At 54.6% G+C, this 27,935-nt stretch overlaps 1 protein-coding gene across 1 annotated transcript in view; it reads right to left on the bottom strand.

Moving 5' to 3' along the window:
- Arhgap23 (Rho GTPase activating protein 23) overlaps positions 1-27,935 on the bottom strand; it is an 87,236-nt gene that overhangs the window by 38,506 nt on the left and 20,795 nt on the right. The window contains exons 2-11 of the mRNA XM_036195296.1: positions 17,987-18,148; positions 15,166-15,193; positions 13,058-13,153; positions 12,798-12,876; positions 12,614-12,668; positions 8,729-9,887; positions 7,243-7,398; positions 6,941-7,052; positions 6,763-6,820; positions 4,901-5,044 (exon numbers count right to left, since the gene is read on the bottom strand). Of these exons, the coding sequence (XP_036051189.1) occupies positions 4,901-5,044; positions 6,763-6,820; positions 6,941-7,052; positions 7,243-7,398; positions 8,729-9,887; positions 12,614-12,668; positions 12,798-12,876; positions 13,058-13,153; positions 15,166-15,193; positions 17,987-18,148 (2,049 nt within the window). The remainder of the gene's footprint in view (positions 1-4,900; positions 5,045-6,762; positions 6,821-6,940; positions 7,053-7,242; positions 7,399-8,728; positions 9,888-12,613; positions 12,669-12,797; positions 12,877-13,057; positions 13,154-15,165; positions 15,194-17,986; positions 18,149-27,935) is intronic.

The raw sequence follows: 27,935 nt of genomic DNA, 5'->3' as shown, positions 1-27,935 counted from the left end.
TGCTCTCAGGGCCTAGGCACCAGCTGCTCTTCTCCTGTGGCCTGTCTTTTCCCTCTCTCTCTCTCTCTCTCTCTCTCTCTCTCTCTCTCTCTCTCTCTCTCTCATTTATTTACTTATTTTATATGGGTGGGGAAATGTGGGTGTGTCTGGCATGCTAGCGAAAGCCAAAAGCCAACCTGCAGGAATGAGCTCCCTACCTCTACCAGGTAGATCCCAGGGATCAAGCTCAGGCTTGGCACCAGGCCCCCTCACTGCTGAGCCAAACAGCAATCCCTCTTCGCTTTCTGTCTCTTCTGTTGTGTCAGAGATCGAACCCAAGACTTGTTTGTGCATGTCAGGTAAGCCTTCTCCACTGAGTTGGATTCCCCAGCCCTTAGCCCTGGCTGTCCTGGAACTCTGTGTAGCCCTGGTTGTCCTGAAACTTGCTCTGTAGACCAGGCTAACCTCAAACTCAGGGACCAGCCTGCCTCTGCTCCCCAAGTACTAAAGGTGTGAGTCACCATGCCCAGATGTACTTGAATTTAATCTTCGTGCCTCAGACTCCCAAGCTTCTCTCACTTCTCTTTGTGGCTTCCTCCTTCACCCGCTCTTGACTACTGTAATGCCCGGCAGATAGCCCCATCATCTCAGGTTCTGGCTGTGAGTTTCCTGGGTACACAGCAAGCTGCTGGGACAAATGCTCCAAGCCCAGAGCTGGATGCAAGCCAAATGTTCACTGTCTTGATGGTGGGGGCTCCAGGGCCCTCCAGAGAGTGGGGCTGAAGCAGGCATGCCCAGCTTCCCTTAGGGTAGATCCCAATTTATGAGCCGAGCGCACCATCACAGAGCTGCTGGGCCAACACACTGCAACTGGAACAGCCCTAACACTGTAATAAATGAGACTCCTGCTTCAAGAGAATGACTGTGTTAGCATGACGTGGTCCCAAGGGCTGCTCTGAGACTAAACCAGCTGGATAGCCCTGAATAAGTCAAGTCTCTCCCTGGCATCAATGTCGCTGCTAACAAATACTGAGAGCTAAGCAGCGAATGTCCATGGCCGTGTCCCTCAAATTGGACCCTGGCCTAAGGAGTACCACATACATGTGCCCACCCTCTGCCTGGCCACTGATCTCTAAAGCAGGCAGAGGGTGGGAGAGTGAGGCTGGCTGGGACTACTGGTGTGGATGACAGGAGGTGACAAAACAGGACCCCAGACAGACCCAGGGTCTGCAGCTGGCTCCAGGATGCTTTTCTAGTTCCTAGGCATGGTAAACAAGTAACACTGGGTTTTGGCCAGCAAGAGACGGGAAGGAAGCCCCTCTACTTCAGGACTGGTCGGTGAGCCAAAGAGCCAGTGCTTTTCCCTGCCCAGAAAACACTGAAGCTGGGCTGCCAGGGTCACCCAAGGCAGGGGCCAGGCTCTTCTATACCATGGTCTTAAAGGATGTTTCCACACTGGGCTCTGCCTGCACAGCTCACACAGACACCTGCCTCTCCTAGCCCACCTCTTCTTGGAGAGACTGCCATTTTCCTAGGTCTTTTTAGTTTCCTGGCCAGCCTTACCTCCCCAGCTCTCACTTCCTGTCATGACTCTGTTGTGGGGCTGCTGTGGGATGTCTTTCTGTACACCGTGAATATGGGTCACTCTGATTGGTTGATAAATAAAGCTGTTTGGCCAATGGCAAAGCAGAATAAGGACATTCTAACTGAAGAGATGGGAGAAGAGAGTGAGGAGAGATGCTAGTCCACTGCTCAAGAAGCAACAAGATGCCAGCAGACCGGTAATGCCATGCCCATGTGGCAACATATAGATTAATAGAAATGAGTTGAGTTAAGGTATAAAAGCTAGCTAGCAAGAAACCTGACCCATAGGCCATACAGTTTGTAAACAATATTAGCCTCTGTGTATTTATTTGGGACCAAGTGGCTGCGGCACACGGATGGGAGAGATTCCTTCCAACTGTAGGTCTGGACAGGATGGGAGAAACTCATAGCTACATGGGGCTGGTCCTTAATGCCAGCACTGGGAGGCAGAGGCAGTGGGATCTCAGTTCGAGGCCAGCCTGGTCTACAGAGCGAGTTCCAGGACAGGCAGGGCTACACAGAGAAACCCTGTCTCAAAACAAAACAAAAGACTCCCTGGTCCTTGTCTCCTTCTCCCTGTACCTGAGGCCACAGGTACTGGTGCACACCTGGTGGACTACGGTGACCTTCAGTTGGGCTTCCCTGTATGCCACACCTCCATGTTTCTATTCACAGGACCTCAGTCAGAGCATATGGAGGGTCACAGAACTCCAACAGAGCTTCCTCTTCCTAAGTCTGCTCCTCAACCAGAAACTCAAGGGAGAGTCCCTCCTGCCATCCATGCCAGGAAGCTCAACCTGTCCTCTACCTCCCTCAGTCACCCCCGAGGCCATCAGCCAACCTTTCCCTAGAACCTCTTACAGATAGCCCCTGGTCCCATCCCAGGGCCTTGTCCACATAAGCAACAGCAATGATACCAACTCCTCCCAGCACAGACTCACTCGTCTCCTGTGTCACACATCTCCCTACACCACCCCGTATTACAGGACAGAAAAGTTCTCTGGGTACCACCCCACTTCACCTTCTACCACCTTCTCTGGCTTCTGGCACACTCTTCTGAGCCTCCCTCCAGCCCTTAGTGAGGGGGTCTCCCCCACGATACTCCCTCCCACCCAGTCCCTCTCTACTCCAGACTCCCACACGCTTCCTGTCTCAGCCTCCTAGGCATGTTAAATGCCACCCTGCTAAGCCTCTAAACTCCCTGTGCTGACAGCGAGTGCACCCGTCATCCAGGAGCAATTAGCACTTTCTCTGTGGTCACCAACCCCAAGAGGACAGGACCAGGCGAGCTGGCTCCCTCACTTAAGTCCTCAGAAGCTCGACAGACCCTCAGGAGCTGGAGGCTTTGTGTCTGTAAACGCCGGTGCTTTCTGGCCTACACTTCACCCCTCCTGACTCATCTTACAGCTCGGGGAAGTTAAGGTGGCTTTCCAGAAGCCATATGCATGCAACAGTGTGTAGGAATCGAGTTGTGTGGGAATTCAGAGTCTGACGATTTCAAAGTTTATTCTTTCCAGGTACCACCCCTAGAGGCATCCCTTCTACAGGTTCTATAACCATGGATTGAACCAACCATGGATCAAAAAATTCAGAAAACAAACCCTGCATCTGTACTAAGGGGTGTAGCCTTTTTTCCTCGGCATTCCATAAACAACCCACTGTAACAACTATTTACATGGCATTACATAGTATGAGGCAGCACATGCCATCCAGAGATGACTTACAGAGCATGGGAGGATTACATCAGCTGCATGCAGATACTAATTTGCTTTACAAAAGGGACTTGCGTGTCCATTGTACCCTTGGGGGCTTCTGGAGCCATCCCCCTCTAGATATTGAGGGATGTCTGCAATGGCAATAAAGCAAAAAAAAAAAAAAAAAAAAAAAAAAAAAAAAAAAATCAGCTCCGAGTGCCAAGTTATTACAACCCCACTTCCCCCTCCCTTTCTGCAATGACAGGAATGGAGCCTAGGCCCTTCCATAGGTCAGGCAAGGGTTCCGTCAGCACAGCCCAGAAGAAATGTGTGTGTGTGTGTGTGTGTGTGTATGTGTGTGTGTGTGTGTGTGTGTGTGTGTGTAGTGTGACTAAGGCTTAAACCAGGTCCTCATGCCTGCTAGGCAAATATTCTACCAATAATCTACATTCCCAGCCCTTGGCTCACATTTTATTTGTTTATTTATTTATTGGTTTTTGTTTTGTTTTGTTTTGTTTTGTTTTTGTTTTTGTTTTTTTGAGACAGGGTTTCTCTGTGTAGCCCTGGCTGTCCTGGAACTCTCTCTGTACACCAGGCTGCCCTTGAATTCAGAGATCTGCCTTCTTCTGCCTCCTTAATGCTGGAATTAAAGGCATGCACCGCCACCACCTGGTCACATTTTATTTTGAGAAAGGATTTTAGTAAGTTGTCCAGCTGTCCTTGAACTCACTCTGTAGCCTAGACAAGTCATGAACTCTCTATCCTCAGCTTCCAAATAGCTTGGACTATAGACCGGTCTCACCACACCTAGTATAGTACACTCTTTGTTCAGACCATGTGTTTAAACGCCTAGCAGGAGGCTAGGAAAAGTGTTAGTCAGAGCCCCTTAGAGACACTGAGTCACAAACACAAGGGACCGAGCCCTTCAGCAACAAGCCATGCCATCAAGAATCAAGGCCAGGTTTGTCTGAACCACCGGCCTCCTTTTTCTCCCTCTTCCCAGCCCAGTGCCTCCAGCCTGGGACTCAAATTCAGGCTTGGGAGATCAGAGCCCATCTTCTCTTCTGAATCCCCCTGTCCCCTCCTGCCCACCTCCTCACCCACTCCCACAGGCCCTTATCTCTCACCTGGATCTTGTGGTGGCTTCTAAATGGTCTTCTTACTCCAAGGCATCCCTCACTAACTCATCCCAGGAAGCCACATGAGTATTTGAACGCTCAAACTCTCCCAAGGTTTTCAGTTGCCCTTAAGCTGAGCCTGCACTCAGGACCTCCCAGGGCCCTGAGAAAACTGGCTTCTGCTTCCTTCTTGGGCCTCAGCATCCCCCTGGCCTTGCTCCTTTACCATAAACCCTGGTGGCCATTCAGGGTCACTGAAGAATGGTTTGGTCAGAATTCCAAACATAGCTTGCTGTGTATCCCACAGCAGGGAGCGCCTCTCGGTCACTCTCCTTTTCAGAGGTTTGGTAATCCCCCCCTCTCCCAGAAGCTCTTCCTGGCATCTAACCTTGAGTCGTCAGGCTAGAGCCTAAGGTGGTTTTTTTTCTGGCTTCAGAGGCTTCAGGACAAGCATAAGAGGACCTGGAAAGTTCTGTCAGAGCCAGCTTGCATCCAGCCTGGACCTCCCTCCTCAGACCACCTTACCTTCCCCTTCCTGGTGAGGATCTGCTTATAACACAACCAGCCTTCTCTCCTGATGTCACTGAAGGTTGCATCGGAGAGGTCGGAGGTGGAGTGTCGCTTAGAGGGGGCCTCAGCATCTTCCGAGGTGCCCCAGCTATCTAGAGACTGCAGGGAGAAAACAGAGGGCAGCTTAGGGTGGCTCCCATGGTACTGGCATCTCAGGAAACCCATGGACCACCGGCAGCCACACAGGCCGGTCTATGTCTGTGTTGTACTCTGATGTGCTGTGTGACCTCATGGGCCTTGCTTGTCCTCACTGGACCGTTTGTGTTGAGGTCATGAGACCTCATGAAGAAGCCAGGAAGAGGAAAGGCTCCAATCTGCCAGCAGAAAGCATGGCTCCTCACGCTGGAAAAGACAACCTGGGCCTTCCCTCAGCTTTATAGCCTTGAAGGAATTGAGGAAACAGGGGAAGCGATGGTGGCAACAAGGAGGTGAGTAAACAGGGAAGGGGAACATCAACAAAGACTGAGTAGTGATGGGACAGGAGTTGATCGGGAAGGGGTGGTGGCAACAGGAATCCAGCCTCAGAGCTGGCACATCCAGGGAGAGGTCAGCGAGCTGAGGAAGTGATGAGGGGCAGCCGGGGGGGCCCATGTCTGTAAGGTGCTAAGCCAACAAGCGATGCGTGTGTGGGGGGGGGTGCACAAACTGCCAAAGAGCGACAGGAAACAGCAGCTGTGGGGCTGCCGTTTCAAAGCAAGCCTCAGAGGGTCTGCAAAAGCGCAACAGTGATACAGTGCTCCTACAACTCAGGAGGCTGAGGCAGGAAGGTCACGAGGCCAGCCTGGACTCCAACCCTGTCTTCAAGGTCTATCAAGACCCTGTCCTAAGAAAACTGAGGGTCGGAGGGACAGCTCAGTGGTTAAGAGCACTGGCTGCTCTTGCAGAGGACCCGTGTTCAGTTCCTAGCACCCATAGGGTGGCTCACAGCCATATGTGACACCAGATCCTAAGGAACAATGCCTTCTTCTCACCTCCACATCAGTAGTCATGAGCATGGTGCACAGACATACACAGGCAAAACACGCAGACACATGAAATAAAATCAACAAATCTATAAGAAAATTAAGAAAAAGAATCTGGAAAGACTCATACTGTAGGGCTAACAGACACCTACAGGTCCAGCTCCAGGAGACTCACATGCCTCTGATCTCCTCAGGCACCTGCACGCAGCTGCACACACCTATGCACACACACACACACACACACACACACACACACACACACACGCACGCGCTCATGCACAGAATAAATAAATAAATGATTTGGGGGTGCGGTGAGATAAAGAGTTGGAAGCTGGTCATGATGGCACGCACCTTTAATTCCAGCACTGGAGAGACAGAGGCTGTTGGATCTCTGAGTTCAAAGCCAGCCTGGGCTACAGAGTGAGGCCAGCAATAGCTATATAGTTAAGACCCTGACTCAAAACAATCAACAAAGGAGATACTGCTCAGAGCTAGAGCTAGCTCTCCCTGCCATGCTTGACCCTAGGTTCCATTCGGCACTGAAGAGAGAGGGAGAGTGTGGGGTGGGAGAGGGAGTGAGAGGCGGGGGCAGTTCTGTGGTTTGAGACTTTCCAGATTCAAGGACAAATGCAAAGTCCTCAGGTGGGAGGCAGATCACATGAGTGGCATGAAGATGAGATACAGGGAAGGGGCCAGGAGCCAGAGTACTTCCTTTAGGGGTCACAGGAACCACAGATGTGGAACCCAGGACATATAGAGCTATCACCCTTCTACACACACACACACACACACACACACACACACACACACACACAAACAAACAAACAAATGTACACACGTGCTTTGCTGGCTTACCCCATCGGTAAAGAAGCTCCGTAGCATTCGTAGGCTGGGTACCCGGTTGGGAAGGCGCCTGGGGAGCAAGGACCCAGGGTGAGGGCTGTGGATGGTCCTCATCCTCATCACCCACCCAAACCCACAGCCACAGCTAGAAGAACAGAAACCACCCCACCCCAGTCGGACAGGGCCTCACCGGAACACTCGGCCCTCGTCACGGAAGGTGTTGAGTCCGTCATCACAGGACTTGGAGCGTTCTGTGGTGATGGCCAGCAGGTAGGAGGAGCGACGGCCTGCCTTGATACTGCCTGAAAAGGCGCCACATGAGGCCTCAGGGTTAGCAAACAGGTTGGGAGAGACCCTAGGAGCCCTCCCTTCTGGTCAGGGTCAGGAGTGGGTGCTCCTGTGGGGCCCCAGAAGAAGCAAACTGACATTGGGCAGAAGACCCACAGGGACCAGACAGCAGAGGAGGGGGTGACACAGAATGGAGGTACTCACTGCAATCCTGGGAGTAATGGCGGCTGAGGGCAAAGGTGAAGGTTGGTGAAGATGGGCTTGTGCCCAGGACAGGAGCTGAGTTCATGGCACTGGAGACCACTGCAGAGGCAGGGACATGCTTGGCTTGGAGGTCAATGCTGGGGCTGGTGGGTTCATCTGCCAGCAGAGGACAGAAGGTGTGAAGGACACAAGCTGCCTGAATACCCCAGTCCTATCAGGCTTTGGGCACACACAAGCTGCAAACCCCTCAACTCTTCCTCACGAGGGCATTTCTCAACACATGTCTTGCCTACTGCCCAGGGTGCCTCGCCCACCAGACTGTGGCCGGGTAGTATATCCTCTTAGCAGGGGCTGAGCTTCCCTTTGCATCAAGGACACCAAGGAGTGTGACTGAGCCACCCCGCTTGGAGTGAGCTCCTAAAACACCATCAGATTGGTGGCTTCTAAGGACAAGCACTATGTCTCCCCACTAGACCACTGGATGAGGGTACCTGACAGTGGCCCAGCTGGATCCCCACTGCAGGCTGCTGATGGCATCACATCATCCTATTTAAACTTGCTCTTCAGGCTGCTCAGCTCCAAACCCAGTCCCAGGTCTTAGGCCTAACCTCATTTTCATTCCAGGCTTTCCCCAAAGCCCCTAACCCAGCCCAGTCTCCATCCTCACAGCCCTAACCCTTTTCATGTTCTTTCTGCACTTCCACCCCCAATATAGAGATAAGGCGCCTCCCTCCAGGCAAGTCAGAGAGCTGGGGATCACCCCTGCCTCCCTGCCTTCTTGCCCCCCCCCCCAACACTATAGCCATCACAGCCTCCTCTGTTCTTAGGGTGAAGTCCAAGCTTGGCCTAGGACCGGAAAGGACCACATGGCCTGGAAGAGCATTCTGCCTCTCCCACTGCAGGCTCTACACAGTCCCATCTTTCTCTTTGAATATTCTTCCTCAGTCTACCTCGAATCCTTCTTAACCAAGTGTTTTTCCAATATTTTCCCAGGGCCGACCACACCCATTTAGGGCACAGAGCCCTCCCTTCCCCATCCCCAGAGTCTGTCCCATTTCCTTCTGTCTGATCTCCATCCCCCAGGGAAGCAGAAGCCTTCACAGTGCCTGCTGTAAATGTTTGTGGGAGGAATGTGGGACAGGTAGGAAAAAACAAAGACTGACGGACACAAAGAGTGAAGGAAAACAGAGGAAGGAAGAATGAAAGTTAAGAATGATGACGAGATGGAAGGAACGAATGAAGGAACAAAGGCAGGCAGAAAGGAGAGAAGGAAGGGAGGAAGGGGGAAGGCAGGAAGGAGAAACTGGCTGGAAAGATGGCTGGAAGAATGGATAAGTGGGAGACAGGATGGAAGAAGGGATGGTTGAAGGATGGGAAAACCCAGATGAGCCTATCGGCACACAGCCCAGAGTCATGGCACAGTAGACAGGTAGTGGGAATACAGAAGGACTGGGATCTTTAGCCAGCTGCTTGTAACACCACTCACCAATGAAGGGAATGGAAGCCAAGGAGTCTTCTGTAGTGGCCAAAGGGGCCACCTTCCGGCCTGGCCGTTCCCCTCTGGTCTCTGGCTCTGGGGACTCATCACCAAATCCAAGGTTCATCTGCCTTGCCGGGGTCAGCTGGACCTTGCGACCTGTTGGAGGCTTCTGCCTCAGGACCACCTCATCACGGTGATCCTCTGTGGGAGGCTCCAGGGTTCGGGTGCCAGGTTCTGGCCGGACGACTCTAGGTGGTTCAGAGGCCTCTGGTGGGAATGGTGCAGGAGACTGGGCCAAGTTGAAGGTGGGAAGTCCCCCAAAAGGTGAGTCCCGGAAGGAGAGAGCATGCAGGAGACCAGTCCGGCGCTGGAATGATGGGCTATAGCTCCGATATCCAATGTACCCAATGTCATCCAGGCCCTGCAGGCCAGACGGGGGAGGGGCCTGGGACCCTGGAAGGTCCCGAGAAGGGCAAGCAGAGGTTCGGGCAGACGGACGCTGGGGAGCCCAACCACAGCGCTCAAGGCGAGGTGACACCAGCGCTCCGGGCCCCAGTGCTTCGGCAGAGCGGGTAGCCCGGCTCAGGTAATCGTCTGAGCGAGCTCGGTGCCAACCCTCCTGGCCCAGCTGGCTCAAGGCATCCTGGGAGGTGGAGCAGGGCCATGGGTGGTGGGCAGTCACATCCTCCAACCGGTCCTGGGAGGCACTGCGGGCCCGGGGTGGCATGGCTGGGCACCGTCTCTCCCCCGCCCTGCGGGGTATCTGATTTGACAGCCAGTGGGACAGAGCCTGCTGGCACTCCAGTCTGCTGGGGAGCACCCGGCTACCGGGCTCTGGAAAGGCACGGGGCGTCCGGGACTCTGAAGGGTGGTGGGCAAAGGCACCAGGGCTTGGGCGGGGCTGGCTCATCCCCAATAAAGAGCTGTCCAGTTGGGCACGGGTGGCAGATGGGACACGGGCCCCTGGGTCACTCCAGGCAGCAGGACTCCGGGGATCCGTGGGCAGTGCTGAGGTAGTCTCAGGCACCACAGTGGCCCAGGCAGAGGCCCGGGTTGGCGGGGCATAGGACTTCCGTGGGTAGCAGAGTGGAGGTGGTTCTGGGATGCTGTGGGCCTCTCCAGAATACGGCTCGTTGCCCTTCAGGTAGGCATCCTGGGAGTAGGCCTGACCAGAAACAGAGGCATAGAACTGTGACCAGACTGGACTCAGGACAGAAACAAGACAAGCCTAGGGTGCTAAAGTCCTCAGAAGGGAATGGAAGGTAGACATCCTTAAGTAGGGCATCCTGAATGGATTAGTGTATGCTCCAAGGAGGGTCCTGAGGGAGGACAAAGAAAAAAAGAGTCTCTCTCTCCCTCTCTCTCTCTCTCCCTCTCTCTCAAGAAATAGCCAGATTTCTCTAAGACTTATAACAAGGACAGCCTTTAGCCACAAACATTCCAACATCTGTTTGCTGGGGGCCTCCCCCATCCTGTCCTCTGCCGCCTACTGTTCCTTTATGTCCAGCGATGCCCACACTGGGAAATGGACAGAAATCTGTCAAAGTGGAAGAAGACACTAGAAAGCTGGCTGAGGGGTGTGTCCAAGGAGGGGTGGTCTGAGGGTGGGCAGAGGCTGGAAGAGCCCAGTGCCCCTTTAATACAAGGTGGTATGAGCTGGGCCCCAGGGCTTGAGCCTTGGGATAAACATGACCACTTCTTGCTTCCCAGTAGCCAGCTTGGAGAAGGGGCTGGACTGGCTAAGGGGCCTTGGGCCACCTCCGGCCACCCCTAGGCCTGGAATCTGGCACCGGCTGCTAAAGCTGACGCTGCATTACTGAGGAGGGACAGGGCTGGAGCCCAGGCTCAGCCTAAAAAGGAGGCAGGGCCCCCCCTCCCGGGACAGCAGTCTTGTGTCCCTGGCCCAGCCCAGCACTAGCTGAGCTGAGGGGGACTGTCTCAGGATAAAGAGCAAAGGGTGGGGGGGTGAACCCAGACACACACATACTATACCACATCACAGAGACGGCAAAATACACACCCTGACACACACATACAGCACACACAATGAAATACACAAACAACTACCCCTCCAGTCCCAAACCCAAACATCATGTGACAAGGACCAGCTAACCACACCCCCCGCACACTCGGCCCCTCTAGCCTGGCATACTGGGCCAGTAACACATACCTCTCCCTCCTGCCATCCTGCCGGCTCCCGGGGCTCCCAGCATCACGGTGGTGGAGACAGCATCCCGCCAACCCGTGCCTGCTACCCTGCTGCCTCTCACCACAGCCCCTGTCCTGATGATTTGGGTCCCTCAGTCCCCTCAGTTAGCCCTCCCTGAAGCTCCCCCTCTTCCCCACCCGGCTCTCTTTCGGCTGCCTGGCGGCCTGGCGGTAGGAGGAGGGAGGATGGGTGTGGAGGGGACTTGCCGCGTCGGTGGTGGCGTCAGCAGCTGCCGCCGCCCGATTGGCCTCCAGCCTTGGCTCCCAACCACAGGAATGCCTGGGCCCCACCCTCAGGCTGGCTGGAGATGGCGGGGTAGTGGAAGCTCCCAGATGTTGACATCTGGGGCTGGCAGCCCACTTGGGTCTAAGTCTGGCAGAGTTCAAGGCTGCTGCCCTTGCCACCCCTTGGATCTGAGAGCTGGACTGAGCCAGGGTACCCCAGGGTCATGTCCCGCTACTCTCTCATAAGTGGCCTCGCCTCAAGTCTGGCATACGGTCAAGCACTTTAAGACTTGGGGTGAGCCATCCACCCCTCTGAGCCTCCATTCTCTCCTCTTCATCTCCAGGAAGAGCAAGGGGACATCTGAGGTCAGGGATGGAGGTTCCCAGGGAGGCATGATGCCAAGTGTGGCCCTGTCATTATAGTGACACAGTCAGAGCCAGCATGGCAGCGCCGAGCCTCTGGGGCTTGGCCCTCAGCCATCCTCTGAGGGGCAGTGACCTAAGGAACAAGCAAGCTGGCATCTGGAGAGGATTCATGAGACCAAGACCAGGGCACTAGGCAACAGGGAGTGTTCCAGACTCCAGACGCGGGTCTTTGGCTTTACTTCACACAACACATGTGGGACGTGCCTTTTGGGTGGCACCCTCCCTATCATGTTCTGAGTGTGCTGAGGCACTGGGGGCGATGGGTTCAGAATTTATATCCCCCTGTGTCTGAATTTGGGGTCCTGTGATATCACTGAGCATAGGTGCCTGAGAGGGACTGCAGCATGCTGTGACAGGTCTGGGCAGCATTGCTAATGCTCGCTAGTGTGTGTTTATGTCACAGCAGCGCAGAATCCAGATGTGTGCAGCATTTGTGTTACGAGCCCAAGGTGCAAGTGAGATTCTGTGAGATCTTGCTGTGTGCTACCCAGGTGTCGTGGTACACTGGCCTAGACAGTGAACCACGGTGACACTGAAATAGAGAGAGGATCTGTCAGCCTGGGCCTGCAATGCTATGTGTGTCTTCCATGGAGCTGAGTCACACTGTGCTATGCAAGGGTGACTGTCCTGATCTATACTAAGTGGTATCTGTGACTGTGGGATGTGTTGAAAGGTTGTGTTGGATGTGTGCATGTATGGACACATCTACAGAGCCATGTTCCCTCAGGCCAAGTGGGTAGGGGGTGCAGGGAGCAGGCGTCTCTCACAGGAGCAGACAAGAACATGCCAGGCTGGCAGGGCCCGCCTGGCCACCCTCCTTTCAGATACCCTGGCAGGAATCCTGCCTACCAAGGCCAGCACCTCCTGCCTCCCTAGCACAGAGCAGCCTAGAGTGAGGCAACAAGCAGCCCAGCCCAGGGATGGGCCTGGTCCCCAGTTGAGCAACGACAGGCGATTTCCTTCTCTTTTCTCCCACAGGGGCCCAGAAGACTGTGCTGGGCCCAGGCCCTCCATGCAGACCGAGGGACTCACCAGCTGGAGGATGTCCTCATCCTTGGGCATGATGGAGAGCTCCAGGGTGTCATCACTGCAGAGACAGGGAGAGAGTCAAGCCAGAGGTGACAGGGTCTGGGGGAGAGGGATCCAGTTGCAGGGCCCAGGTTGGGGGAGGGAGAGTCTGCACGCTACCCTGGAAGGAAGAAGGTCTGCTGCTCACCTGTTCTGGATCAGACCTATGACCTGGGAGTATGTCTTCCCAATGACGCTCTCCCCATTCACCTTCACCAGCCGGTCTCCTAGGGACAAGAAGTGGGCCCACATGTGAGAGTCCAAAGCAGAGGGTGGAGGGCACCCCTGTACCAAGCATGAAGGACAGTGAGGGAAGAGGAGCTCCCTCAGCGTCGGGTTCAAGAACTCCAACCCAGTCAGAAGGAAAGGGAGCCTAGAGGAGTATGTTAAACCACTGGGCAGGCTTACCTGTGCGAAGCCCCGCCCTGTGGGCAGGGCCACCATCCTTCACGTTCTTCACAAAGATGGTGTCCATGGGCTCCAGGCGGTGCCGGGGGGAGGGTCCTGGTGGGCATCAGCCAGGTTAGCTGGGGGTGGCTGCTGAAGGCCACACCCACGCACAGCTACACATACAGGGGACACACACTCAGAGGATGATCACATACAGACACAAGCATGCAATGACCCACACTTCCACGGGACCTATGCCCACAGCCACACAAGGTCCCACAACAGGATAAGGACACCACCAAGGACACATAAAGAGCTGCCCACAGCCATGGAGCTGAGTCCCTATCTTGTGCTAGAAGCCAGGCTACACAGGATGTGTGGACACACACAGCCTTGCCCTTCCAGAGTTCACTGTCAAGCAGACATCACATACAATTCACAGGACAAGGGAAGGGTAACATACGCCGGGCCCCTACAGGGCTGACAAGACAGTTCAGTGAGGAAAGACATTTGCATGGTCTGAATTCAATCCCTGAAACCCACACAAAGGTGGAAAGAGAAGCCGGATGGTGGTGGTGCACACTTTTAATCCCAGCACTCGGGAGGCAGAGGCAGGTGGATCTCTGTGAGTTTGAGGCCAGCCTGGTCTGCAGTGAGTTCCAGGACAGGTACCAAAACTACACAGAGAAACCCTGTCTCGGAAAAAAAAAAAACAAGACAAAACAAAAAGGTGGAAGGAGAGAGTGAACTCCACCAAGTCGTCCTCTGCTCTCTGAACACTTAGCATGGTACACTCTGGCATTATCCTGAGTACACACTCTGATAATGTTCAGCCCTTATCTGGGCTGGAGAGGTTAAGAGCACTGGTTGCTCTTGCACAGGGCCTGGGTTTGGTTCCCAGCATCCACAGGGCAGCTCACAAATGCCTGTAACTCTAGTTCCAGGGGATCTGACGACCTCTTCTAACATACTCAGGCTTCTGCACACACATGGTGCAGAAACATACATACACCCAGGCACATACAAAGGTAAATATTTTTTTAATGCACCTATCAAGTCTTAAAGATGCAGGCTATGGGAGACCTCACATGTATGGAGAGATGACATGACACAGGACCAGAGAGATACCCAATATGTCTCCCGTCTTTCTTCCTTCTCCAGGGTCAGGGGCTCCAGGCAGAAGCCTGAGAGCCCTGGGCTGAGCACAAGATGGATACTAACTCCATCACTTGCCAACAAGGCTCCCCCACTGGAGCCTGTCCTGGGACAGTGGCACGAGAACCCAGGAGAATCATGTCCCCATGGCTGCCCACAGACAGAGGCAGGAAAGCTGCCTGTTTGGGGAGTTCAGCTTTAAATACTTGGGGAGCTTGAGAGCCAGCAAAGGACCCTTAAGATAGTAAAGGTAGGCACTTGGGAGGCAGAGGCAAGTGCATCTTTGTGAGTTCGAGGCCAGCCTGGTCTACAAAGTGAGTTCCAGGACAGGCACCAAAACTACACAGAGAAACCCTGTCTGAAAAACAAAACAAAACAAAACAAAACAAAAGATAGTAAAGGTAGGCCGGGCTGTGGTGGCACACCCTTTTAATCGCAACAATCAGGAACTCTCTGAGTTCGAGGCCAGCCTGGTCTACACAGAGAAACCCTGTCTCGATAACAAACAGACAAACAGACAGCAAAGGTGACAGTAAGGTGAGTTGGGCTCTTTTAAGACACGCCTCAGGGCCCCACTATGCCTTCCACTTCTCCACCCACAAGATGAACCCATGCTCAGTACACCCCAACCTTGATCCACAGGCCCTGTTGCCTTAGCCTAGACTTTTTTTCTGGAAGAAAGTCGTGGGAGCAGTGGGACCAGATGGGGATCTGTCACCCAGAGTACTCAGTATCAGAAGCCTGTGGGAGAGACAGGCCCATAGCAAGACACTGTGAGAGGGAAAAACGGGGAGGGAGAACAGAATGAGGAGGAGATGCCTGGAGCCAGCTTAGCCAGGAACAGAGAGGAGAAAGACTAGACCGAGACAAGAAGAGGGTGGGGCCCGCTGGGTGCAGGAGAGACACTGAAGCCCAGCCCCAGCCCAGCTCCACCTCCTTACCTCCTCCTCCTCCTCCTCCTCGGCCTCGGCCTCCTCCTCGGCCTCCATTCTCTTCCTCCTGCAGGGAACAGAGAGGTGGGTGTGGCACCTGTTCACCCCAGCAGCATCAGCAGCATGCTGCACCTGAGCAGCCCTGCTGAGCCATCCCCCCCCCCCTCCAACCCTTGTCTCCTTCCAACTAGCCAACAGCAAGGAGACGGGGGAGCTGTCAGAGCAGTCCCAGGTCGGAACAAGTATCCCAGTAATACATACACCCTATTCTCAGACCTGTCAATCCCACCACACTAGCATCCCAGGCTTCCAAGAACATCCATTCTACCAGGGATCCATGCCCTCTTCCCCTAGGGAGGCTGCGGCCCAGGGGAGGAGGTCCCATCACATAGGCAGAGGAGCCAGGAAGACAAAGATAAGTAGCCTGAAAGTGTAAACAAGGCTATCTCTCTCAGAGAATGGGCTGGGAGGTCCAGATTAGCAAGGGGGAGGGGTGCACACTTGGGGCTGGATGTGCTGAGCCAACAGCAGCAAGTAGCAGAAGTCAGACTATAGCGTTCTGCTCTGCAAGGGAAGAGGGGGCCGGGAAAGGTTCTTTGATAAGCAGAAGCGGGTGTCAGGCAAGGAGCAGGATTCTTGCAGCTACCTACAGGGGTGAGGGAGAGCTGCTAGGAGGGTCAGGGGTCCATCCTGGGGAAGGTATTGGCATTGGAGAAGAACCAGAAGGACAAAGACAGGCTGAGCCAGCAACTATAACGTCTCAGAGTTGACAGGACCCTTAAGGGTCATACTGCCTTGTCGAGCCCCCCACCCCCCAAACTCAGGACTCACTGGTGGCCCAGTCAGGTCAAGGTGGGCCAGGAAAGATGCTAAGTGCTGTTGGAGCCCAAGCCTCTGCCCAGTTCCCCGTGGGAGGTGCATGCCCACTGATGTGAGCTGACAGCATGGGCAACGGGTGGCAGAGGCAGACAGATGCATTTAGACAGCTAAGCTCACTGCAGGCTCCCAGGCAGAGCACTCTGGAGGAGAGCTTCTCCCAGGCGCGCGTGGGGGGGGGGGGAGTAGGTTCTAGAAAGGGAGGGAGCAATCCTGGCTTGTCTTGCCCCAGAGTTGGCCCATGAGAAAGAGAACCCACCATGCTAGTCCACAGTCTCTGTCACTGCCACTTCTCCACAGTGTCCCGAGAGAAGGTGGCCGGAGCTAGAAAGGCGGAAAGGAAGGAGTAGGGTTCTGGGAGAGACGGGCTGGTGCCCTTGGTCACCTAACGCTTAGGTGTAGTCCCAGCCAATGACAGTGGTGATCCTGGCATCAAAGATTCATCCACATGTGAAAGCCGTAAAGCATGGGACAGACATATACACATACCATAAGCCTACAGACAACACACACACACACACACACACACACACACACACACACACACACACACGCGCTACACATAGGCATACACAGGTGCAGAGACATACAGAGAAACCTAACGCTTTGGCTGTGTGGCAGGTGGGGTCAAGGTGCCCAAGCGATAATCCCCCAACAGTTGTGCAGGCTGATCCAGCCTTGGGGACAGGAGAGAGAGGGGCTCATCAACTTTAATAGAAATCTGTCTCCTCTGCTGGAAGGGAGGCTGGGAACCCGATTGCTGCCTGGCTACCTGCCTGTCTTCCACACTCTTTGCTTTCAGGGACCCTCTCTCCAGCTGGTGGCCTTGTACTGGCCTGAGAAGTTCTGGATCTATGATTCAGAGAGCCTCAGGCATCTGCATTAGGTCTGGAAAGCTCTTAGGGATTAAGGCAATAGTAGCCCTCAGGAGAAATGCAGTCACAGAGGGGTGAGATGGAGCTAAATCCACGATGACCAAATCCACAACACAGGACTGAGTTAGGATTAAGAGCTGGGGGCCCTTGGATCCCTCCCCCAGGACTCTTTCCAGCAAATAAGGGGGGGGGGTGTCTCTGACCCCTTGGCCAGGGGATGGAAAGAGCTGATCCAGGTCAAGAACCAGTGGACAAGTGAACAAGGAGCCTGTTAGCCAAAATGATCATTCCCTTTCCAGAGACTGTGTGCGTGTGTTTGTCTGTGTGTGTGTGTGTCTGTGTGTGTCTGTATATGTGTGGGTCTGTGTGTGTCTGTGCATGTGTCTGTATGTCTGTTTGTCTGTATGTGTGTGTCTGTGTGTGTGTGTGTCTGTGTGTGTGTCTGTGTCTGTGTATGTGTGTGTCTGTGTCTGTGTGCATCTGTATGTGTGTGTCTGTGTGTGTGTGTCTGTGTCTGTATATGTGTGGGTCTGTGTGTGTCTGTGTCCGTGTGTGTCTGTATATGTGTGTGTCTGTATATGTGTGGGTCTGTGTGTGTCTGTGCATGTGTGTCTGTGCATGTGTCTGTATGTCTGTTTGTCTGTATGTGTGTGTCTGTGTGTCTCTGTGTCTGTGTGTGTGTGTCTGTGTGTCTCTGTGTCTGTGTGTGTGTGTCTCTGTGTCTGTGTGTGTGTGTATGAGTGTATGTCTGTGTGTGCGCGCCTGTGTCTGTGTCTGTGTGTCTCTGTGTATGTATGTGTGTGTGTTGCACACGTGCATGCAGCCCTGCACGTACTGACTTCTCACCTCTGCATCCCCTTGACAAGACCCATTCCAGAAAAGTTAGGGAGTTTGTGCACAGTCACAGAGCAGGAGTCCTGGGCACAGCGGGCACTGCGTCCTTACAGCTCTCCTCTTACACAGTTCAGAAGGGAGCCAGGCTGGACCCCTCGAGGGAAGGACTCCTCTGACAGGTAACTAGAATAGGCCAACCAGCTTCTCTCTCCCATCAAGCTCCCTCCCCTGTGCCGCCCCCCGCAGAGCGGCCAGGACTGGCAAGCAGGACCTACCTTCAGGCTGCAGTGCACGGCTGACTCGGGTGGGTACACGATGAAGTGACGCAGGGTAAAGCCAAAGCCATCCTGGAGACTTTTGCGCAGCAGCAGTGTCCTCGGCCCCTGCCAGGGGAGGGGGCGCCGAGAAGAGCACCCATCTCGTGGGCCCAGGGGAAGCTGCAGGAGCATGGGGAGATAGATAGATGAACATCGTGTAGCCTATGCTCATGGCTCAGCACCTGCCTCCAGCTGCCTAGGAGCCTAGGACCCGACAGGGATCGCCAACATCCACAGCCACGCCATCCAGGTCCCATCCAGGTCCTTCTGGGCCCTGGCCCTTTCACACTACCCTTCCTCTCTCACTCCTCAAAGCTTGACAGCTTCTTCCCTATGAGTTTCTCCTTCGGTCTCCTCATGGTACCATTGCCTCCCTGGAAACTGAGCCAATACACACTTACTATGTGCCAGACACTGCACACACAGCTTTTCTGCATAGAAAGTTGCACATAAAACTATTGCACATCCTCACACATATACTTCCATGCATGAACACAATCAAACACACATACAACATATGCAGACATACCACAAACAGGAACACAAACAAATGTGCACACATAAACTGGACAGTGGTGGTGCATGCCTTTAATCCCAGCACTCAGTAGGCAGAGGCAGGCGGATAGGATCTCCGAGTTCAAGGCCAGCTTGGTCTACAGAGTGAGTTTCAGGACAGCCAAGGCTATATAAAGAAACTCTGTCCCGAAAAGCCAAAAATAAACAAATAAATAAATGATAAAATAAAAAACAATAGTAAATGTGCATACAGACAGACTCACAGAACCATATGTTTGCACCATGTAGGCACACTGGCATGGGCACAGGTACACATAACCAGTCTTGCATATACACACATGCACACAGCACAGAGCAAAAAAAAAAATGTCTGCACAGACTGGCACAAAAAATGCACTCTCCAATAGCACGGGATCAAAAAGCCCCAACTGGACATCAGGCCACTGAAGGGACTTGCTGAGGTTGCAGAGCTCAGCCCAAAGGCCAGGCTGGTTCACCAGAAATGCAGATGGCAGATACTGCCCTCTGTCCACCCTGCCAGAATGCTTGGGATTCCCCTGGATGTCATGGCAGGGTATCCAAAGAAAAGAGTTGAGGAGGCCATGTAGGACCACATCTGGAGCAGGAGGCAAGAGATGACAGACAGAGAAGACTGTCTTGAGTGTCTTTGGACACGCAGATAAAGAGCCAGTAACGAGTATGAGATAGATTGTATGCAGACAGGCTGACAGAAGAGACTGGTGCCAGGCGACAGGCTGAGAGAAAAGCAAGAAGCCTTCAGCAAAGCCTCAGCCCCCCACAGCCATGGGGCAGCCTGAGCTAGCATTTGCCTCTGATCCAAAGCCCTCAGGATGCCAAAAGCTCCCCCCAGCTCCTTCAACAGGCCTCCACCCTTGCTCCTCCTTGGCCCTGGCAGGAACCTGAAGATGAAAGGCCCAGGTGGTATGGACCGGACCGTGGAAGTCCATCAGACCTGCTGTAAGGAGCTCCTTTGCATGGGGAGCTGCCCTTCCGCTAGCTGGAGAAAGCTCACAGACACCTGACCGCACAGGGATGCTAAGAGGCCCAGCTGAGAACCTGTCCACCCCTGCTCACCTAGTCAATAGATGGAGAGAGAGCATGAGAGGGTGCCCAGCCAGGAGGCTTAGCTGCCACCAGCAGGTTTAGGGGAGAGTGCAGATTCTCGAATTGCAAATAAATAAAAAAAAAAAAAGAAAGAAAGAAAAGAAAAAAACGAGATAGACACACTAGGTTTGCGGATTGTAGTCTCAGGGAACAGAACCATGTGGAAGACAGAAAACAGCTGAATGACATTCCAGAAAAGGAGACGGTCCACAGACTGAAAACTGTAAGGGTTTAGGTCATGAGCTCGCCATTCCCAGAAAGGTCCAAGCAAGACCTAGACTACTCCTGGTCCCAGTCCTTAGCAGGGACCCAATGATGTCCCCTCAGCTCCATCTGCTTGTGGTTACACCCTGGCCTCTTCCACGAGCCCTACATTCATAGGGTTCAAGAAGCCTGGAGACCATTCACTGGAAATTCCTTGAGATTTGAACACACCCCTCCCTGATTTCCCTGATAGGAAAGATGATCTCATGGGTCGCCAGTGCCTCTCCCAGAGAACCCCTGTTCCCCATCTAGTGCGGGCTGTCCTCCTTCCCACTCCCACCCAGGCTCAGAGCTGAGGGTGTTTGCAGGGCCCATTGTTTTGCTGGTGCTCTGGATTAAGGTTTAAGCCACCAGCTGCCCCAGTGATGTGAAGCGGCTGGGACAGGTCCCCACATGTTCCCCTCCCCTCCCCCTACACACACACACACACACACACACACACACACACACACACACACATCCTGCCTAGAGCTGCCAGCTGCCTGGGGGTGCCGCTCCCTGAGGGGACCTGCCTGTAATCCAGGACAGTGGGTATGTATGCCTTGCTCCCACTGGCCTCTCCTCACCCCAGCAACAGCTCCCCCCACCCCCACTTATCTAAGTCTCTCCGCTTCCTCTGTCTTTCCTTCCAGGTCCAGTCTCTACTCCTTCCAATGAGTCTCTTGAGAATGTCAGCCCCCACCCCCAAACATCCCTATCAGAAGAGGAGACTCCTGCAGACCCAGTCAGGGCTGGCTGCTCCCCTGTGGGAAGTTCTTCTTGTTACCTTATATGCAGGTTTCTCCCCTCTGACAACAGAGTCTAGCTTTTCTCTTACAAGATACAGAAGAGAGAGAGAGAGAGAGAGAGAGAGAGAGAGAGAGAGAGAGAGAGAGAGAGCGCCAGCATGGAGAGCTAGGAGACGGAGGAGAAGTACAGCTCAGCCCCCCTAACTCTGTCTCTCTGACACAGGCCCACAAACAGGGGACAGAGAGGGGCCACAGGCATTGTCAACTAAGCCCTCCTGGCTAGAATCTATTTGCAATCACTCCTACCCTCTTGTCTGAAAACAAAGTGACATCCAGAAACACCAACTGTTGTTTAAAAAGGGCCAACAGCCCAGGGAACACATCAGGCAGAGGTGGCCACTCGATGGATTGGTCACATCAGTATGACCCCCCCCCTCCCTCCAGCCTACCCCAGCATAAAGAGGTCATTGCAGAGAACACAGTATTGAGGCTGGGCATGGCGCCCACTGTGACTCACGCCTACCAGCCCGGCAGATCCCGAACAGCAGATATACTGCCCCCAGCTCGGCCACTGCCCGCCCTGGAAATCACCCACTGCCTGCTGGGGGTCATTCTGCCACCTCAGCTTCCTGTGGCCACTAAGAAACCCTTATGTGCCTCTGTGTCAGCATCTCTGCTGGTAGAAAAGAAGATAGGAAAATATGGTGGCATCCACTGTTCGGGTTAGTGACCCTATGCCTAGCTCTTACTGGGTCTCTGCCAGCCTGGATTCCTAGATATGCCAGCGAGTCCTCCAGTCATTAGCCCCCATTCCATCCTTCCACTGCCTGTAAACCAGGAGTAAGTACTGAGTCCACAGGTGCCATTACCCACACTCCAGGTTCCATCCAGCTCCCTCGGGAAAGCTCCCACACCAATGCTGCCACCTCACCCCGACTCTCAACCTTCTCACGCACACACTCTCCACTGCAAGGATGTCCGCCTGGGAATGCAGGACGCTCTGAGCTCGAGAGGGGGTAACCCGAGCGCTCCCAGGCCCTGACATCCAGCTCCCACCCGGCTCCAAAGCTGTTTGTTGCTCACCCTGGCCGGACGCAGCCCGGGTGCTCGGCAGTCGCTGTGGCTCAGACAGGGCAGCCAGAGGCAGCGCGGCTCCGGGGCGCTGCAGTCCACGCCGACGGCGCGCTCCCAGCGCCAGCCCCCGACGCCCGCGCGCTCCACGCGCCAAACGGCGCTGCCCACCAGCGCGGCCTGCGGGGACCCCCGAGCTCGGCCACCGTCGCGGCCCCAGCGCGCACCGGGCCTGGCTTCTGGAGGGGGACGCGCTGTGCGGGACTCGGCGGCTCGGCGCCCGGCCGGGGACGTCCTCAGACCCCCGCGCGGCAGGCGGAGCCCAGGGGTTCCAGTCCGCCCCCCAGAGCCGCGGGCTCGAGGTCCCGAGGCCCCGAGGGGGCGGCCGGCCCGCGCGGACGGTGGCAGGACGGCTGGAGCGGGGCCGCGCCTCCCGCGCCGCCCGGGTGAAGGCGCCCGCCAGAGCCGGGCAGGGACACGCCGGCAAGTCTTTGGGACAGACGCCTCCCCCTCCGGGGCGGCCCCGGCGCCGCGCCAGCTCACCCTCCGCCCCACGCCAGAGGCTTCGAGCGGTCCCTGCTCAGGCACTGCACACACTGACGACACCATGCAAACACAAGGATTCACACTGCCGGGCGGTCATACTATGTGCCCATTGGTTTCACATTCCTGCAGAAACATGTTCTTGCTGTGTGCCTCACAGCATCCCGTCCACTTGTTTCCCAGGGACATGCTGTCCTCACAGACCTCAGTGTGGATATCACACCTTTGGACATCCTCCTATGCAAACATCCCTACCCCACGGGGAAGACATGCAAGCACAGCCTTTGAAGGTGTGCCAGACCCTTAGAGCCGCCACAGAGAGAGATGTCCATTTAACCACATACAAGTAGGCTGGTGACACGGTGACACGCCGCTCAGCACTGCTTGCCTCAGGCCACTGTGCTCTTCAAGGGGCACACACTGCCGGCCCAGAGTGAGGTGTGACAGAGTGTAAGATGCACCCTCAGGCTACAGAGACCCCACTCCGGGCTCCCAAAGGAAGCGTGTCCACCCCTCTTCCCCAGGACCCTTGCCCGTGAACTCTGGCATCACCAAGAGGAGGCTCCAAGAGCTTCATTCTCCCTCTGCCACCTCCAGAATGTGAGTGAGATGGGAAGCTGGCTCTCCAGGCCCCCCATCCTTTCCCCCAGCAGAGGCAGGGCAGGCAATGGCCCTGGCTGGTCTGTATTCTCCACTGTCATTCATACCCTGAGTTCATGAAGGCACTTGTCACTACAACCCCCACTATAGACCAGTTTGTGCACAGAGAGGGAAATGCCCAGCAGAAGGGGACACAAGCCCAGAGCCCACCTAAGAGGGAGAGCCACGGGCTGGCTTGCTTCCAAACACTCATCTGGCCAGCCACTGTCCTCACTTGCCAGGAGGGTGGCTCATGTGAGAGGTACAGAAGAGGAAGGGAGGAAGAGAGGGAGCGAGCGGGTGGGCAGGATGGAGGGAAGGAAGAACAGAGGAGGAAGGGTGAGGGTGAGGCCTGGGGGGGGGGGGCGAGTCAGCCACCGAACGGTTTTGTTCTTCTGTTTCCTGTTTGCTGCTTGTGGGGCCCATACAGGAGCTGGACCCCCACCTCCACCCTGCGGAAACCCAACGGGAAGAGCAGGGCTGCCATGAGCTGAGTCAGGACTCAGGGAGAGCAGGAAAGGACCAGTCAGGGACAGCGGGGCAGCCAGGGACAGTGAAACTGAGTCTGCATGTCTCCAGTGGACCACTAGAAAATCAACAACTCTGGATCTGACCATCCTGCTCTGGCCGCCTTATCGCTTCCTCCCAAAGGCCGTACCTTCAGAGACCAGGTGGCCATCCCGCCAAGATGTCCTCAGCCATGTTGACCCTGGGGCCCAAAGCAGACGGCAGACCCAAAGATGTCCTTGACTCCCATCAGGCTTCCTCACTAGTCCTTCCAGGGACCTAACTGCCACCTTACATAGCCCTACCTGTCCTGGAACTTAGACCCAAAGATGTCCTTGACTCCCATCAGGCTTCCTCACTAGTCCTTCCAGGGACCTAACTGCCACCTTACATATCCCTGTCCTGGAACTTGAGACATAGACCAGGATAACCTGATCCACCTACCTCTGCTTCTGCCACCCTATCAGGCTTTTTTTCTTTTTCTTTTTTTAGGTCTTTATGTGTGTGTTCATGAGGGCACGCATGCCACTTCCCTAGGAGGTCAGAGGGAAATTTCCAGCGTCAGCCTTTACATTCATTCCCCTTTGTGGCTTCTACATAGACTCCGAGGGTTGGAAGCCAAATACCGATCTCCCTAGCCCCCAACTGCCTTTGTTTGTTTGTTTGTTTGTGTGTTTGTTTGTTTGTTTGTTTGTTTTGAGACAGGGTTTCTCTGTAGCTTTGGAGCCTGTCCTGGACTAGCTCTGTAGATCAAGCTGGCCTCGAACTCACAGAGATCCACCTGCCTCTGCCTCCCGAGTGCCGGGATTACAGGTTTGCGCCGCTGCCGCCACCACCACCACCACCACCACCACCACCACCACCACCACCACCACCCAGCTCAACTGCCTCTTTAATCTTGCTGCAAGCCCAGGCCTTACATTTAAGCAAAGAGTTTCTTCATTCTTTTCAGCCCCTGGGCCTCTCATGGCTGAGCAATGATGAGAGTCTGATGGGGACCTGGGTGGTCTGGGTGCTATAGGGAGGGCAGAGGCATGTGACATTGTGTCCAGGCCGACAGGGACCTTGAAAGAGACCAGAATCTCCAAGGTCCACTTTCTGTCTTTTAACCTGGCAGATGTGGAGAAGGCTGCCTCAGCAGACAGACGCGAGAGAAGGAGACAAGTGGGAAGGGTGTGTGTGGTGTACACAGTAGGGTCTCAAAGGTGGGCCACAGCTAGAAATGATCTTCCAGGCCTGGGGAGCCAGCTCCCTCCTGTTTCCTCTGGGAAAGGAATGTGGGGTGGGCCCCAGAGCCCAAGGGGGAGGGGCAAGCCTGGGAAATACCAGGCGTTGCTGAGATTCTATTCCAAGCCTTCCTGCCCACTGTGTCCCCCCCCACACCCTGCCTGCTTCCTCCCCCACTGCCGGAATCACACACCCGCCAGCCCCGCCCAGGCCCCTAAGTGGACCAGCTGGCAAAATCTATCCCACTTAACTTCCTAAGGGTCCCTACCCGGGGCTCAGGACAGCACCCCTAAGGAAGGGCACCCAGAATTCTAAAAAGTACTTCTAATTGTGACCCTTCTCTTGGCGCTAGATATCCACGATGGATTTTTTTTGGGGGGGGGCACAGGATATTACTATGTGGCCTTGGTGGCATAGAACTTTGTATACAGCCCAGGCTGGCCTTGAACTCACAGTAACCCCTCTGCCTCAGCCTCCTGAATGTTGGTATTACAGGCATTTATAACCATTCCTGGCTCAGAGAGGGTTCTTAGTACTTTATTTTTTTGGATACAGGGTTTCAAGGCTGGCCTTGAACTCTCTGTATAGCTGAGGGTGACCTTGAGCTCCTGATTCTCCTGCCTCCACCTCTCAGAGTACTGGGATTACAGATGTGCACCACCATACCTGGCTCCCATTTTTAAAAAACTACTTTTTATTTTATTTTATTATTTTTTAATTATATGTGTGTGTGCGCGTGTGTGTGTGTGCACACACACACACAGATGCCCTGGGAGGACTGAAGAACACAGACAGTTGTAAGCACCCACATGGGTTCTGGGAAACAAACTCAAGTCCTCCTGCTAGACTGTCTGCTCTTGGCCACTAAGGCATTTTTCTACCCACCCACCCCCCACTTTTCTTTTGAGACAGGGTCTCAATATGTGACCCTAACTGGCTTGAAATTCATTTTGTAGAGTAGGCTAGCATTGAATTCACAAAGATTCACCTGCCTCTTCCTTCTGAGTGCTGGGATTAAAGGCATGTGGCACCATGCCTCCCCCCAACCCCTATTCTTTTTCATTATACTGACACTCAAGAGGGCAAGGACAGAGAAAGGGAAGGCCTCACTGGTGTGTCACCAGGGCTGTAGCCCAGGGTCTGGCCCCACCCCCAGACCCCTCTACACTACCTTCTGGGTTATCCATTCAACTACCACACCTAGAGTGGTGTCTTGAGCTAGGGTGAGACCCTCTTGTAAACTTAAGGTGCACACAGTCCCAACTAGCGGGACCTTTCCATCAGGATTATCTTCCAGCTCTTAAGGCCTCCGAGGTTCCCCAGCTCCAGACTCTCTGCCACTGGTCAGGCAGTCCTCACACACAAAGGGGTCTCCTTACATGACATCAGGGGACTGGACTTCTGAGAGGGTCAGTCATGGGCTCCCAACCTAGCCCTCCAGGAGAGGAGGGCCAAGAGCAGAGGAACGGGAGCCTGTATAGCCTAAGCCTGGTCACCAGGAACCAGGGAAAGGGAGGAGAGCTGTCCCGGAGACCAAGGGTCAGGGACAGAAGGAGGGAAGCTGATAGCGTTTGGAGCCTGCAGCTCAGGAAGCCAGGGACAGGGCTCAAGGTCAGCCCCGCCTGCCCTTCCTTCCTAGGCCTGCTCAGTGCCTCCTCCCAGACCTTAGGTTCCAAACCACAGGTGACCAGCAAGGGCCCTACCCCCCAGACAACCATCCATCTGGTCTCTCACATCACCAAACACAGACCCAACGCCACCCACAACCTCACACACAGGGACAAATGCACTGTCGGGGCTATCCTATGCATGTGGGCAAATGATAAACGATGCCGGCCAACTGGCCTAGTCTCCTCCCTCCAGGGCAGTGCCTCCGGGGCCTCCTCCACCCTTTAGCCCCATTCACATCCCAGCTCCCAGCTTCAATAGAGCAGAGGCCCCTCCTGACATGCCCTAACAGGCCAAGTTGACAAGCAGGCCGGGCAAGCTCCAGCCCAGCCCCTTCATTGACACACCAGCAGCAGCTGGGACCCCGTGTTGCTCTAGACAGGACTAGGTGATTCAAAAGGTCTTCCCCACCTCCGCTGTCCTTCTCAGACCGCTGTGCCCAGGGCTGGGATGGTCTGTGGACACACCCCATCCCCGCCACTCTCAAAGTGGGTCACAGCCAAGGAAGAAGGCTGGGGCAGGGGGCAGGGAAGCATTTTCTATGCCTGACAATCTGTTCACGAGAGATAGGGACAATCCCAGTCAAGGGTCAACGCATGAGCCGGCAGTCCTCAGTGATAAATGGAGGTGGACAGAAACTTTCACCCAAAGGATGTTGGGAAAATTAAGTCAACTAAAGAAAGTCTTAGTTGGGTGTGATAGTACATGCCTATAACCTCAACACTGGGGAGGCTGGAGGACAGTGTGGAGCTAGCCTGATCTATACAGTGAATCCCAGGCCACACATGCCTATACAGTGAGACAATTTAAAAAAAAAAGTCTCAGTAGGGGTCCAGAGCACACAGTAGGAGTTTTAAATTTAAGTTTTTTGATAACCAGACATGTAGATACTCAGCTAAGTTTGTACAAACAGTGATACAGCACACACTTTCAGAGCTAGACAGCCACACACAGTGGCACCATGGCCCCTCCCACAGCTGACCCAGCCTTTGGGTTTGTTTGAGACAGGGTTTTCCTGTGCAGCCCTGACTGTCCTGGAACTCATTCTGTAGACCAGACTAGCCTCAAACTCAGAGATCCACCTGTCTCTGCCTCCCAAGTGCTGAGATTAAAGACATGTGCCACCACCCACACACCTCCACCACCCCCACACACCTCCACCCCTACCCTCCCCCTACACACACACATCTCCACCACCCCCAGCTGACCTGATGCTTTTATGGGCTGAGAAACACTGCCTTCCCTCAGAGGGAAAGACAGGCCCACAGACCTGGCTTTTAGGCCCTTTGGGGATGGGCAACATGAGTCCCCAAGTGGAGGCTGCTCCTAGCAGATGAGGAGCATGGAAAAGGTGCCAGGCTGGCACAACTACCAGCCAGTGGGAGAGCTGTTTCCAGCCTCGGTGACGCCAAGGGAGAGGGGCCCAAAGACAGAGTCTTTGCTCATGGTGGGAAATGAGCACTTATAAAAGAGGGTGAGCCTGGAGTCAGCCACAAAGTAAACACCCGGGCCATTGCCAAGGCAACCTCAGGCAGTGTGGGACAGGGCCCACACAGTCCCCTCCACCCTCATCCACTCCACCCAGATGCCCCTTGGCTGTCTTAGGCCTTCTGGGTGTC

The sequence above is a fragment of the Onychomys torridus genome, chromosome 8, assembly GCF_903995425.1.
Source record: "Onychomys torridus chromosome 8, mOncTor1.1, whole genome shotgun sequence".
NCBI lineage: Eukaryota > Metazoa > Chordata > Mammalia > Rodentia > Cricetidae > Onychomys > Onychomys torridus.
This window is presented reverse-complemented; position numbering and strand designations above follow the sequence as displayed.